Source organism: Rhineura floridana, chromosome 2 (genome assembly GCF_030035675.1).
Source record: "Rhineura floridana isolate rRhiFlo1 chromosome 2, rRhiFlo1.hap2, whole genome shotgun sequence".
Taxonomy (NCBI): domain Eukaryota; kingdom Metazoa; phylum Chordata; class Lepidosauria; order Squamata; family Rhineuridae; genus Rhineura; species Rhineura floridana.
In genome coordinates, this window is record NC_084481.1 from 166,804,015 (window position 1) to 166,819,038 (window position 15,024).

Genomic DNA, 15,024 nt, shown 5'->3' on the forward strand with positions numbered 1-15,024 from the left:
CAATAGCGCCTGGAGCTGGCCAGCAACCACCCGTTCCAAGACCTTGCCCAGGAATGGAACATTCGCCACTGGCCTGTAGCTGTTAAAATTGTCTGGGTCCAAGGAAGGCTTTTTCAGGAGTGGTCTCACCACTGCCTCTTTCAGACAGCCCGGGACCACTCCCTCTCGTAAAGAGGCATTTATCACTTCCTTGGCCCAGCTACCTGTTCCATTCCTGCTAGTTTTTATCAGCCAGGAGGGGCAAGGATCCAGTACCGAAGTGGTTGCACGTACCTGTCCAAGCACCTTGTCCACGTCCTCGAGTTGAACCAACTGAAGCTCATCCAACAAAACAGGACAAGACTGTGCTCCGGACACCTCACTAGGATCTACTGCTATAACTTGAGAGTCTAGGTCCCGGCGGATACATGAGATCTTATTCTGGAAGTGATCGGCAAACTGATTACAGCGGGCCTCCGATGATTCCACCCTGTCCGGAGGGTTTGAATGGAGAAGCCCCCGGACAACTCGAAAGAGCTCCGCTGGGCAGCAAAGAGATGATTTAATAGTGGCAGCAAAATGATGTTTTTTAGCTGCCTTCACTGCTCCTACATAGAGCTTAGTCGAAGCACTAACCAGCGCATAATTGTATCCGTCGGGAGTTCGTCTCCATTTCCGCTCAAGCCTCCTCCTATCTTGCTTCATCGCTCTCAGCTCCGGAGTATACCATGGAGCTGTATGAGCTCTACAAAGGAGAGGGCGTGCAGGAGCGATCGTGTTTACAGCCCGGGTCATCTCCGTATTCCACAGAGCGACCAGGGCTTCAGCAGGAGCGCCAGTCCTATCAGCCGGAAAATCCCCCAGAGCCCTTTGAAAACCTTCAGGATCCATTAGTCTCCGGGGGCGGACCATTTTAATAAGTCCCCCACCCTTGCAGAGGGAAGAGGTTACTGAAAGTCTAAACTTCAGCAAGCAGTGGTCTGTCCATGACAAAGGGAGTGTTGTAAAACTCCCCACATCCAGATCACTTTCCCCATGCTCAGTAGCAAAAACAAGGTCTAGAGTGTGCCCCGATACATGTGTTGGACCACTAACATATTGAGACAGCCCCATGGCTGTCATGGAAGCCATGAAGTCCTGAGCCGCGCCAGACAAAGTGGTCTCGGCATGAATGTTGAAATCCCCCAGTACTATTAGTCTGGGGGACCTCAACAATATATCCGAGACCACTTCCGCCAGCTCAGTTAGGGAAGCCATTGGGCAGCAAGGTGGGCGGTACACCAAAAGGATTCCCAGCCTGTCCCTCTGGCCCAACACAAGGTGTAAACACTCCAGGCCAGTAACTGAATGAACATGGTGCTTGGTGAGTGAGATGGAACTCTTATAGACGACAGCGACCCCACCTCCCCGACCCTCAGATCTACCATGATGCTGGACCAGGTACCCCGGTGGGCAGAGCTGAGAGAGACCAACTCCTCCCTGCTCACCCACCCAGGTCTCGGTTATACATGCCAGATCGGCTGCCTCATCCACAATCAAATCGTGGACGAGGGAGGTATATTAATAATAATATAACAACCTTTCACAACAATTATGCAAAAGGAAGGAGCAGTACTTTAGAGATCTAGAGTGGAGTTTTAAGTTTGGTCATAGGAGGTAGAAACATTTTTTCATATGGTCACAGATTATTTTTATTTTGTCTTTTTAATGTATCTTAGATTGATTTTCCAGTTTCAAAGTTCATTGTTTTGGGATATTTCAGGGGCTCATCTGGATGCAGCCCCCAATCAACTGACACCTGGGGAAGGCAGTCTACACCTGGTGGATGGAGCTTTTGCTAACAATTCTCCCTTTCCATTGGTACTCCAGACAGAGAGAGATGTTGATATAATCTTGTCATTTGATTATTCTTGGCAAGCTTCTTTTGAGGTGAGACATACAAAGTAACACAGTCCAGTAAATGTGTATAGACTGTTAGGACACACATTTGACACAGAATACTTGAGAAGGCTCTCTCCTTCCTCAGATAAGTCTGCATGTCCAGATAGTAGGGAAACTAAAGAGCCCTCTAGGGCAGCCGTTCCCAACCGGTGTGCCTCCAGATGTTGTTGGAACGCAACTCCCATCAGCCTCAGCCATTGGCTGAGGCTGATGGGAGTTGTGGTCCAACAACATCTGGAGGCACACCGGTTGGGAAAGGCTGCTCTAGGGCAACAGTGAGTAACCTTTTAGGCCTGAGGACTGTTCCCTCTTCACCTTCTACAGTTACAAATCCTTTGGGTTTCGTACCATTTTGACTAGGCCTAATGTCTAGGGTTGCCATATTCCAGTCTCACAAATCTGGGCAAGCTAATTTGCATATTATGCAAATTATTTGCCAATTATGCAAATGAAACATATTAATAGTTGCATTATCCAGGTGTTTAGTTTTTTACCTAGTAATTACCAGCAAAAACTGAAGGAATATGTGAAAAAACTTTTTTCTAAAAAATGTACATTTTCAGCTTTAAATGTCTAGGCTCTAGTTTCCAACACTATGGAATATTTATTTATGTATTAAGAAGATTTATATCCTGCCCTTCCACTGTTAAAAACAGAGCTCAGGGCAGGTTACAAATGTAATAAAAACAATAAAAGTGTAACTTTTCAAGAAACGTTTGGGAACCCTTGGTGTAAGGCATCTGCCTATGTTCCTATGTTGCTCTCACCTCTCATTTAGGTGCCTGGGATGCACACATGTGGACATACCTCTTTACAGTTATGGAAAGTGATTCTTAATAATGTACTATCTGCTGTAGATCTCCAGACACAAGGTTGCATAGGTGTTTATGGACGTGACCATAAAATATTTTGTGAAGTTCAAGTTCTATATGATATCATTTAGTAAATGTGCTTAGGATCTCACCAATGGCATTTCCAAATATGAACTTTCACACAGACTTTGGTTTTCTATAACACAGTGTTTGTCCAAACCTTCACACTTGGGGGGGGCACTACTTGCACACCCCTTCCATAAGCACATCAAGGTTGGATACACACCTTAACCAAGACACAGACAATAGGGCACTCAAAACAAAAACAAAAAAAAGGTGGGTTTTGTTTTCTGAGGAGGAAGCTCTTCCTTGGGAAAGTATTATTATTATTAGCATTAGCATTAAAATCCCACCTTTTATCCAAGGAGCTCATGGTGGAGTACACAGTTCCAGCCCTTCTCATTTAATCGCCATAACAACCCTGTGGCATGGGTTAGGCAGAAGGGCAGCGACTGGCCCAGGATCACCCAGCAAGCTTCATGGCTGAGTAGGGATTCAAACCCTAGTCTCCCAGGTCTTTGTTCAACACTCTAAGCTCTATGTCACACTGGCTATCAACTTTGAAAACTCTCTCACACACACGATTTCAAAGAAAGCAAGACCTGCAGACAACAGGTGATCTGTTTACAGGTCTGAGCTGGCCAGTTCCCCCCCACCGTGTGCTTCCAAATGCTGCCTTCACCCAAGACACAAAGAGAGACTTTATTACCCCCAGCAGCCTCCTGGGAAGAGCAAGGAGCTCGAATCAGGCCAAAGGGGGTGGGAAGAGGAGAAGAAGGGAAACCATGCCTCCAACTTGGGTGGAAGCTGCAGACACTTTAAAGCAAAGGTTGCTGCTACTGCTGCTGCTTTGCTCTGGAGGTAACTCCCCCATCCCTGGTTGCTTGGTTGGGGGCTGAACTCTGCCAAGTTATGGAGCTCAATGCGCACATGCACATACACACACTGAGAAGGATGTATCGATAAAGCTAAGGGAGAAGGGGATGGGTTTTTTTTGTTAGTTTCATTGTTTCTTGTCAATTGCACAGAGAGCCTCAGGGTGTAACTGACACAAAACTGATTAGAGGCAAATAGAACTCCAATGTGCTTTTTGCTTTATCAGCGAATTGGGTTGATACAGATTTAAAGGCACAGTAGCTCCCTCTCTGTGGCTCAGCACCCACCCAGAAAATCCGGGCCACCTAATGGGTTAAGCGGGTGCCATGTAGCAGGGCTATAATCCAGGTAAAACCCAGCTAACCAGGCAATGTGGCAACCATACTGATAGCAGTACCTGACATCCTGTGTGGGATGTGACAATTCTTGTCTGTTGGATGATAGAGCAGTGTGCATCATGTGGTTTGCTCTGCTCCTCTTAAATTAGCTTACTGCCCTCAGGTGGGGTGCAGGACACTGTCAGATCACCAGAGCTGAAGTAAGATTCAACTGCCAGTCCAGTTGACTTCATCTTAGGCAGCAAAATGTCTTGGCCAGCTCTGAGCATAGCCAGGATACTATGATTGTCAAGGAACCTAAAATGGATTCTAGACCCTCCTCCATTTATGAACATAAATGCATATGAAGCTGTCTTGTATGGAGAAAGAACACCTCAAGGTCTCATTTGTCTCTCCTAACCCTCTCACCTTAGAATCTTTGACTGGAAGTGGCATGGATTGCACTTGGGACTGTATACATGTAAAGCATATGCCCTACCCCACAGAGGTTCACCTGCTGCTGTATTAAAGTTGCTCTAGACTGGGGACCAGGAAGCAGCTTATCTTGGCTCCATCAGCTTGGTTGCTAAACAGCCTTACCCAACTTCCTGGATTATGGAGACGTGAAGATTTCAGTTTAGCTGTAAAGAAAAATGATAATGTGTCCCTCATAGTAAGTCCTTGAAGGCTGTGGAAGTATATGATTAAAGGGCAGACAGGCAAGCTTTGGAATGCATGAGTCACCTTGGGACCCTGCTCAAGTGCCCTGGAAAACCTGTTGCAGGACTTATTTGCTTGCAACATGTACTTGTTTTTATTCTTCTGTTCTCTAGTGCACTTTGGTAACCAGTGCTCTTGGTATGTGTCTGGATATATAATATACATATACACTATAGAGAATTGCTTCGTCCAATTAACTTTTTTTGCTTCTTCATTTTCATGTTTTTCTGTTCCTATTATTTTGGTAAGCAAGGAAGCAAAACAAAAAAACAAAAAAACCCCATCAAGATTACTGTACTTGAGATAATGTTTAAGATTTTAATATTATGTTTTTGTGCCTTAAACCTCTGCCACAATAACTTCTGTTTTAAGCAAACTCAGATACTTCACTTGATGAATATCAGAACTATGACAAGTTGGTCCTGCAACAAGGTGTTTCAGTGTGTTCTCACCTCCTAAGAGGAGATATTCCTGCTAGGTTGCCTGCCTGCCAGCCAGCCATGGCTTCCTCCTTTAAGCTGAAAAGGGCTCAGTTTAGCCATTTCACTTCCATTTTCTTTTCCCAGCTGACACTCAACATTGCATAGCTACTGAGCATGCTCATTCGTCATTGAGCTTTGTTCTTTTGGGAGGGCTAGCATCCTCATTTTTTTCTTAAAACAGAATTTCTTGTACTTCTGCAAACCTCAGAATTCCCTCAAATGTACTGATACCTCCTTTTTTACTTACTCTGGTTTAGCCCCAATTCTGTTGGCTCTCACTATTACCTTGAATGATAACAACTAGGAAAATATTGTTTACTTAAGTTAGTACTCCAAGACTTGCTACAAGCAATACATTATTTTCCCCAAATAGACTGAGAACCAAATGCATTGGGGGATTGTACTGTTGATATTTGTATTTGGTGTACAGGGCAAAGTTGGTGTTGCAGTATGTTCCTAAAACATACTTGAACCAATTTCAAAATAAAGGTGAAAAATAGGAAAATAAATTAAATGGAAGAGGCGTAGAACTAGGTATTGTGAGTGCAAGAGCACAGGATAGCTATTCAGAGAGGCCAAAGCACCACAGGCTAAAACATAAGCGCCAAAGATTCTTGAAGAGAGACACTGTATACAAGTGTTGATATGCTAATGTCAGAAGCCTCCAAGCCAAGATGGGAGAACTGGAGTGCTTGATCTTAGACAGCATTGATATAGTGGGCATAATGAAAACTTGGTTAGAATGGAGAGAACCAGCGAGAAACAGTTATCTCTGGATACAAACTGTGTTGGAAGGACAGGGACAGACGTACTGGAGGTGGTGTTGCTCTGTATGTCAAAAAGGGCATAGAGTTCAGAAAGCTAGAAAAGCTAAAGGGGCAGACTACTCCACAGAATCATTGTGGGTGGTGATACCAGGCCCCAATGGTAATATAGTACTGGGGACATGCTCTCACACACCCCTCTAGTCAAAATGCTTGAAGAATGTAATCAAGGAAGCATACAAAAGAGGAAATGTAGTAATGGGCAACTTTCAACTACCCTCATTTAGACTGGTTACATATGTAGTCACAAAAAAGAGCTAAATTTTTTAGATACCCTAAATAATTGTGTCCTAGAACAGTTGCTCATGGAATCGACCAGAGGGGCAGCGACCCTTAAGTGGCACCCAGGACCTAGTGCAAGATGTAAGTGTTGTCAAACCTATTGGGAGCAGTGACGATTGTGCTATTCAATTAAACATATATGTAAATGGCTAGTTGCCAAGAAAGTCCAGCACAGTCATATTTGACTTCAGAAGAGAAAACGTCCCCCAATAAGGGGATTGTTCCTTCCTTCAAAAAGAAGTTACATAAGAACATAAGAAGAGCCTGCTGGATCAGGCCAGTGGCCCATCTAGTCCAGCATCCTGTTCTCACAGTGGCCAACCAGGTGCCTGGGGGAAGCCTGCAAGCAGGACCCGAGTGCAAGAACACTCTCCCCTCCTGAGGCTTCTGGCAACTGGTTTTCAGAAGCATGCTGCCTCTGACTAGGGTGGCAGAGCACAGCCATCACGGCTAGTAGCCATTGATAGTCCTGTCCTCCATGAATTTGTCTAATCTTCTTTTAAAGCCATCCACGCTGGTGGCCATTACTGCATCTTGTGGGAGCAAATGCCATAGTTTAACTATGCGCTGAGTAAAGAAGTACTTCCTTCGTCTGTCCTGAATCTTCCAACATTCAGCTTCTTTGAATGTCCACGAGTTCTAGTATTATGAGAGAGGGAGAAGAACTTTTCTCTATCCACTTTCTCAATGTCATGCATAATTTTATACACTTCTATCATGTCTCCTCTGACCCGCCTTTTCTCTAAACTAAAAAGCCCCAAATGCTGCAACCTTTCCTCATAAGGAAGTCGCTCCATCCCCTTGATCATTCTGGTTGCCCTCTTCTGAACCTTTTCCAACTCTATAATATCCTTTTTGAGATGAGGCGACCAGAACTGTACACAGTATTCCAAATGCGGCCACACCATAGATTTATACAACGGCATTATGATATCGGCTGTTTTATTTTCAATACCTTTCCTAATTATCCCTAGCATGGAATTTGCCTTTTTCACAGCTGCTGCACACTGGGTCAACATTTTCATCGTGCTGTCCACTACAACCCCGAGGTCTCTCTCCTGGTCGGTCACCGCCAGTTCAGACCCCATGACCGTATATGTGAAATTCAGATTTTTTTGCTCCAATATGCATAATTTTACACTTGTTTATATTGAATTGCATTTGCCATTTTTGTGCCCATTCACTCAGTTTGGAGAGGTCTTTTTGGAGCTCTTCGCAATCCCTTTTTGTTTTAACAACCCTGAACAATTTAGTGTCGTCAGCAAACTTGACCACTTCACTGCTCACTCCTAATTCTAGGTCATTAATGAACAAGTTGAAAAGTACAGGTCCCAATACCGATCCTTGAGGGACTCCACTTTCTACAGCTCTCCATTGGGAGAACTGTCCGTTTATTCCTACTCTCTGCTTTCTGCTTCTTAACCAATTCCTTATCCACAAGAGGACCTCTCCTCTTATTCCATGGCTGCTAAGCTTCCTCAGAAGTCTTTGGTGAGGTACCTTGTCAAACGCTTTTTGAAAGTCTAAGTACACTATGTCCACTGGATCACCTCTATCTATATGCTTGTTGACACTCTCAAAGAATTCTAGTAGGTTACTGAGACAGGACTTTCCCTTGCAGAAGCCATGCTGGCTCTGCTTCAGCAAGGCTTGTTCTTCTATGTGCTTAGTTAATCTAGCTTTAATAATACTTTCTACCAGTTTTCCAGGGACAGAAGTTAAGCTAACTGGCCTGTAATTTCCGGGATCCCCTCTGGATCCCTTTTTGAATATTGGCGTTATATTTGCCTCTTTCTAGTCCTCAGGCACGGAGGAGGACCCGAGGGACAAGTTACATATTTTAGTTAGCAGATCAGCAATTTCATATTTGAGTTCTTTGAGAACTCTTTGAGCTCTTATGTTCTTATGTTCTTAAGTTGAAAGACAAAGTTAAGAAGGTCAAATCACTCCAAAATGCTTGGGAGTTTTCTGAAATGGCAATATTAGAAGCTCAGGTGGAGCATATACTGCAGAACAGCTGCCACCATGGCCAAGAGGATGCCAGAGTGGTTAACGAGTCAAAGGTCATAGCAAGAAGGCTTCATTCAAAAATAAAAGGAATACAAAATTTGGCAAAAGAAATGCAAGCTGTCAATAAGGAATGCTAAAAAAAGGATATGAAGAGCTCATTGCTAAAAACATAAAGACCAACAACAAAAAATAATTTAAATGCGTTCGAAGCAGGAGACCCTTGGATGACCAGGGAGTCAAATGCGTGCTAAAGCAGGATAAGGAGATTGCAAAGAAGCTGAATGAATTCTTTGCATCTACTTTCACAGTGGAAGATACAGGGCAGATCCCTGTGCCTGGACTAACTTTGCAGGATGGGAGTCTGAGGAACTGAGGCAGATAGTGGTGACAAGAAACAAAGTTCTAGGCATAACATGCCAAATAAAAAGAGACAAATCGCTGGGTCCAGATGACATCCTGGGCGTTCTCAAAGAACTCAAATGTGAAATTGCTGATCTAACAAAAATACATAACTTGTCCTTAAGATCTGCCTCTATACCTGAGGACTGGAAAGTGCCCAATTTTTAAAAAGAAATTCAGGGAGGATTCTGGAAATTACAGGTTGATTAGCTTCATGTCGACCCCAGGAAAATGGATAGAAAGCGTTGTTAAAGATAAAATAACCAAGCATATAGAGCTGAAGCAGAACCAGCATGGATTCTGCAAGGATAAGTCTTGTCTCACTAACCTATTAAGAGTTCTTTAAGAGCATCAATAAGCATATAGATAGAGGTGATCGGGTTGACATGTGCTTGGACTTTCAAAAAGCTTTCAACAAGATGTCTTACCAAAGACTCCTGAGTAAGCTTAGCAAGTCATGGAATAAGAAGTCCTCTTGTGAATCAGAAACTGGTTAGTAAACAACAAGCAGAGAGTAGGAATAAATGGACAATTCTCCCAATGGAGGGATGTAGAAAGTGGAGTCTCCAAGGATCAGCATTGAGATCTATGCTTTTTAACTTAAAATGCAGCTGTGAATTTTATTTGTGACCATCCTGATATCAAAGCCATCAGCTTTGTGGGATCTAATCAAGCTGGAGAATATATGAAAGGGGTTCCAGGAATGGCAAAAGAGTGCAGGCCAATATGGTAAAACTATGCATCTCTGTTGACATCTCTGTTCATAGGAAAGCTGTTGATGATCCTGAAAACACTTTTAAAATAGTGATAATTTTAATGCCTTGAGTTGTAATTCTGATGTTTTGGTATTTCATTTGAAAATGGCGAACTTTGAAATCATTACAGACATACAGTACATTTTAAATAGGATTAACCCTAACCCTTTAAATATATATTCAGCAACTCTTAAATCTTTAGCAGAAAATTTCAAATACGTAAAAAGCTTTTTGTGACTCCTTTTAGTCCTGGCTTTGTATTGGTAACACAGCCGTATATTCCTTGAAGGTCTGAGACTATTTAAACTAGTTGTTTAAAGATTAAGGTTTCATTCATGTTTATGTATATGGATATTGTTTATGTATTTTGCTTTGTAAATTAATTTGATATGTTTTTATTGTACCTTGTGTATTCTACTGTAAACCGCTTTGAGATTTTTTAGATAGTAAGCGGCCTATAAATGGAAATAATAATAATAGCTTGTTCATAAATGATCTAGAATTAGAAATGAGCAGCGAGGTGTCTAAGTTTGCTGATGATATTAAATTGTTCAGGGTCATTAGAACAAATGGGATTGTGAAGAGCTCCAAAAGGACCTCTCCAAACTGAATGAATGGGCAGTAAAATGGGAAATGCAATTCAGTGTAAACAAATGTAAAGTGATTTATTCTGGGTCAAAAAAACCCTTAATTTCTCATATATGCTCATGTGGTCTGAAATGGCAGTGACTGACCAGGAATGACACCTTAGGGTTGTAGTGGATAGCTCAATGAAGATGTCAACCTGGTGTGCAGGAGCTGTGAAAAATGAGAACTCCTTGCTAGGTATCATTAGGAAAGGAATTGAAAGTAAAATTGCTGTATCATAATGCTGTTATAGAAATCAATGGTGCAACCATATTTGGAATGCTGTGTACAGTTCTGGTTGCCTCACCTCTAAAAAGATATTGCAGAGTTGGAAAAGGTTCAGAAAAGGGCAACCAAGGGGATAGAGAAACTCCCTTATTGAGGAAAGGTTGCAGCATTTGGGGCTTTTTCGTTTATAGAAAAGGCAAGAAAGAGATAGAAGTGTATAAAATTATGCATGGCATGGAGAATGCAGATAGAAAAAGGTTTTTCTCCCTCTCTCATAACAGTAGGACTTGTGACCACCCAATGAAGCTGAATATTGTAAGATTCAGGACAGACAACAAACAAACAAACTTCATATAGAATTTAGTTAAATTATGAAATTCACTCCTGCAGGAGGCAGTGATGGCCACCAAATTGGATTGTTTTAAAAGAGGATTAGACATATTCATGGAAGATAAGACTAACAATGGCTACTAGCTATGATGGCTATGTTGTACTTCTCTTGTTGGAAGCAGCATGCCTCTGAATACCAGTTGCTATAAGCTGCAGGAGGAGAAGCTGCAGGAGGAGAGAGAGCTCTTGCGCTCAGGTCCTGCTTGTGGGCTTCCCATGGACATCTGGTTGGCCACTGTGAGAACAGGATGCTGGACTAGATGGGCCACTCTTATGTTAATACTACACAAGGTGATTTTTAGTTATACTCTGCACAAAGCTGCTGAACTCTCTGTACTCTCTTGTCAGGTACTGCATCAGGCTCAGAGATATTGTGAAGAAAGAGGAATTCCTTTTCCACACATTGCTGTGGCAAATAATGAAAAGTGTCATCCAAAGGAGTGTTACATGTTTTTAAATGCTGAGAACCCAAAGGCTCCCATAGTGCTTCATTTCCCATTGGTGAACAAGACATTTAAAAAATACAAAGCACCAGGTAAGGAATATGTAGAAACTGCTGCTAATTTGAGGGCTGTCATATAAGAGGACAATTATTTCCAGTTTCACCAAAATCCATGGAAGTTCCCAATTGTTCAACATGTGATGGAATCTGACCCTAAGATTATGATACAAAGCAGTTTTTATTATCTCAACATCTTTATACACAAAGAGATAACATAATAAAGTGGTTAAAATGTAAGGGCTGGAGCTGATTTTGCTGAAGCTGCTTTGTGTTGCTTTCATGTATCAATCACCACCTGAGATACAGCACAATTGACATTTTGGGTCACAGTTGTATAGGACTGTAAAATTCAGTTGTTACTAAATGCACAGATCAAATGCATGGTTCATATACTCAAAATCCCTCTCTAGAATCCTCTCTGAGGAAGTGTGCCTGGCATGTATTTTACAATCTTTTCTTGCCAAGGTAATTTAATGTCACGTAATTTGCATAATCCCTCATTTTAATTTGTATAACCCCTCAGCCTGATTTATAATTTTGATTTGCTGTCTCTTATAATGGTATTTGTTTTTTATTATATTAGGACTGAAATAATTTATTATCCATATGTGTTGTACATTGTTCTGAACTGTGAATGGCTGAGGCCTGTAGACAAATGATTTAAATGAATAGTTATTCATAATAACAAGTTCATGTATCCTCTCCCCCTCAGTCAACTTTCTGTATAAATTGAAATGCTCCAACATCTTTCTTAGATGCCATTTATTGTAACTTTTCCAGTTTCACATCTTTTTTGAGATGAGGTGACCAGAATTGCACACAGTATAAAAAACATGGCTTCCCCTCGAGAATTAACCCAGGCAAAGCTTCCAAATTCTCCCTATTTTTCTCCTCTTTCCCTTCAGGAATAAAACGTGAGACAGAGGAGGAGATTTCCTTCGCAGACTTCCATATATATTCTAAAGATACTCCTTACAGTTCCACAAATCTCACCTATCAGCCAATAGAATTTGATAGATTGCTGCAACTGACCTGTTACAATGTTATCAATAACAAGGATGCTATTTTAAAAGCTCTTCACCTTGCCATGAAGAGAAGGAAGTTCAAAAAGACTAAAAAATGAGTGTTTTCTCAAGAACTGGTTATAGGATTATTGAATATCAGAATGCTTCAGCAAATTAGAGAGGCTCTACAGTTGATATGTCATAAGACACTTTAAAAGCTTGCAGTTTTTTGCAATTATGGTATGGGTATGCCATTTGCACAAGCAAGAGAGCTCGTGTGAAGCTTTAATAATAATAGCATTAAAATGTTTTCATGTGGATTGGTTTGTGTCTTTTCTCCTGTGTTCCTTTGCATTGCATATCATTTCATTGGTGGCTTTTCTTTGTTGCATCTCATCACTACAGATTAACAGAGTTGATTGCACATAATATTTTACATGAAAATTATCAATTCGTTATTGTATTCCTTAGGCAAACAAGGGGATGGCTCAGTTCTTCTTAGTGGTTCCTACTAAGACAGAATAAAGATGCTATAACTAGGGATTAGGGATGGAAAGATCTGTTCATTTCAGTTTTCTCCATTTCTCATTTTTCCAATATTTGAGTTTTCTACATTTGTGCAGCAATTTGCATTTTAGTGCTAATTTCTCCAAATAAACTCATTTTTGTATGCGGCTTTGACTAATCTACACATTTTTGCAAGCAATTTCTCCTAATATAATGCATTTTGTATGTTATTTTTCACAAATATATTCATTTTTATGTGCATTCCCCCAATACATGCATTTTGCAAGGCTAACTGCATTGCAAAATTCAGGTAAGTGTGACTTTCAAAGGATGGATGTGTTTTGGTTCTGTATGGTTTTGGAAAGTGCAGATTTGATAGATTGGCTTTAAATGGGAACTGAATTGAATTTCTCCCCCATCTCAACTAGGGACACAACTGAGTTAGGAGTTAGGAGGAGGTGCAAAACCTTTCATAAACAGTGGAATCACCAGGACAGAGGGCAGGTTTGGCCCTCACAGAATGGTGTGATTTTCATTATGGATGATCTGGCTTATGTAAGCAAGACCTGGGTGGGTGAATTAGGTGGAGTAGATTTGACTCAGCTCTGCCCCTTCCCAGATTCTCAGTGCAGCAACAACCAAGCCTGGTGGGGATGGTCTCTGGGAACCATAAGACATCCTTTCTGCTTCCTAGAAAACCCCTTTGCCTTGGAGTAGGCCTTAAAAGGCTGTACCTGTTGTTGGGTAAATGGGATAGACTAGGGATGTTGTGGGGCTTTCAGAAGTAGTTTCAAGTGTGCTGTTGGAGAACTCCAAGATGGTGGTTCTGGGTGACTTGAACATTCATGCTGAGGTAGCTTTGTCTGGTCCAGTTTGAGACTTCATGGCCTCCATGACAACCATGGGGCTGTTCCCAAGTTATCAATGGACCAACACACAAGGCAACACACACACACACACACACACACACACCCATCATCGTCGTCATCATCATCATCATCATCATCATTCAACCAGAGGTTTCAGGGTGGGTTACAGCAATTTTAAACACAGTTAAAAACAACCTAAACATCACAGAAAAAGGGTCGGTCCTAAAAATATATACCCCAGGTGTTGAAGGCCAGGGTAAAGAGGTGCGTCTTCAGCATTCACCGTACATTATACAATGAAGTTGCCAGATGCACCTCGGTGGGGGGGAAATTTTACAGCTTAGGGGCTGCCACAGAGAATGCCCTCTCCCAGGCCACTACTCCCTGAGCTTTGAGGGTGGCAGAACTACCAAAAGGGCCCCCTCTGTTGATCTCAACATCTGAGAAGATCTGTAGGGAAGGAGGCGGTCTTTCAGATAGATTAGTCTTCACTTCTTGGCAATTGGGGAGGGGTGGTTTGGATATTAAAGAATTCTAGTGAAATGTAGTGTAAGTTTAGCGCTAATTTCCATGATAAATGATACCAGAAACAATCCATTAGCAAGGCTGGAAACCTGAAAGATCATGGGAGTTTTTCGCTAGCTGCAGCCAATCATGTAACAGGCATCCACCAGCATGCAATGCATTCCCGCCCTTTAGTCACAAATTTTTTTTTTGCCTGACAAAAATTGTACCGGTATTCCAGCATCAGTGCAGATAGCAGCAGCATTTCCCTGTGTCTATACAACTAAAATAATTTTAAAAGTCAGATCCTAAGAGGGCTTGCATGGCAACAGGATACGATTTTAGACCTCCTACACAGTGGGGAACAGTGTGCATGTGTATAATGGGTGAGGGACAAAACAAGCTGTGTGAAAGACAGTTGCGTAAAATGCCGGTATATCGGCTGAAAAAACTTCTGTTCCTTAACGTAACAGTACTGCAGAGTGAAAGGAATTTTAGAAATCGGGACAGAAGTGCTACTGTTTAATCCGTTAAACTAATGCAGTCAACCCCATTGAAAGCAGCCTCTGTGGTATGGGTTGTAGGCAACTAAGTCCAACTCAGAGTAGACCCATTGAAATTAATAAACCTATGTTAGTCATGTGTATTAACTTCAGTGGGTCTACTCTGAGTAGGACTAGCATTGACTACCACCTCATATAATTTTTTTTTAAATCCTGGCTGCTTCCCTTCTTACTTTCCATGGATACATTCTGTTCACTTCTATGGGAGAATGCACAGCATTACACTAGGGGAATGACGTTTCAGTGGGAGCAAAATCTGGCGCCATTCCTGAAATTGTGTGGCCTGGTCTCCACCCACAGGGTCCTATGTGAGTTTCCCATATATATCTATGATGAGGGTGAGTTCCACGGCACAAGCAAAAGTCTTTGTGAA

At 41.9% G+C, this 15,024-nt stretch overlaps 1 protein-coding gene across 1 annotated transcript in view; it reads left to right on the forward strand.

The window, feature by feature from the left end:
- LOC133378360 (cytosolic phospholipase A2 zeta-like) overlaps positions 1 to 12,363 on the forward strand; it is a 34,148-nt gene extending 21,785 nt beyond the window's left edge. The window contains exons 13-15 of the mRNA XM_061613192.1: positions 1,742 to 1,908; positions 11,051 to 11,237; positions 12,110 to 12,363. Coding sequence (XP_061469176.1) covers positions 1,742 to 1,908; positions 11,051 to 11,237; positions 12,110 to 12,327 — 572 coding nt within the window. The 3' untranslated portion in view covers positions 12,328 to 12,363. The remainder of the gene's footprint in view (positions 1 to 1,741; positions 1,909 to 11,050; positions 11,238 to 12,109) is intronic.
- Positions 12,364 to 15,024: the final 2,661 nt, after the last annotated feature.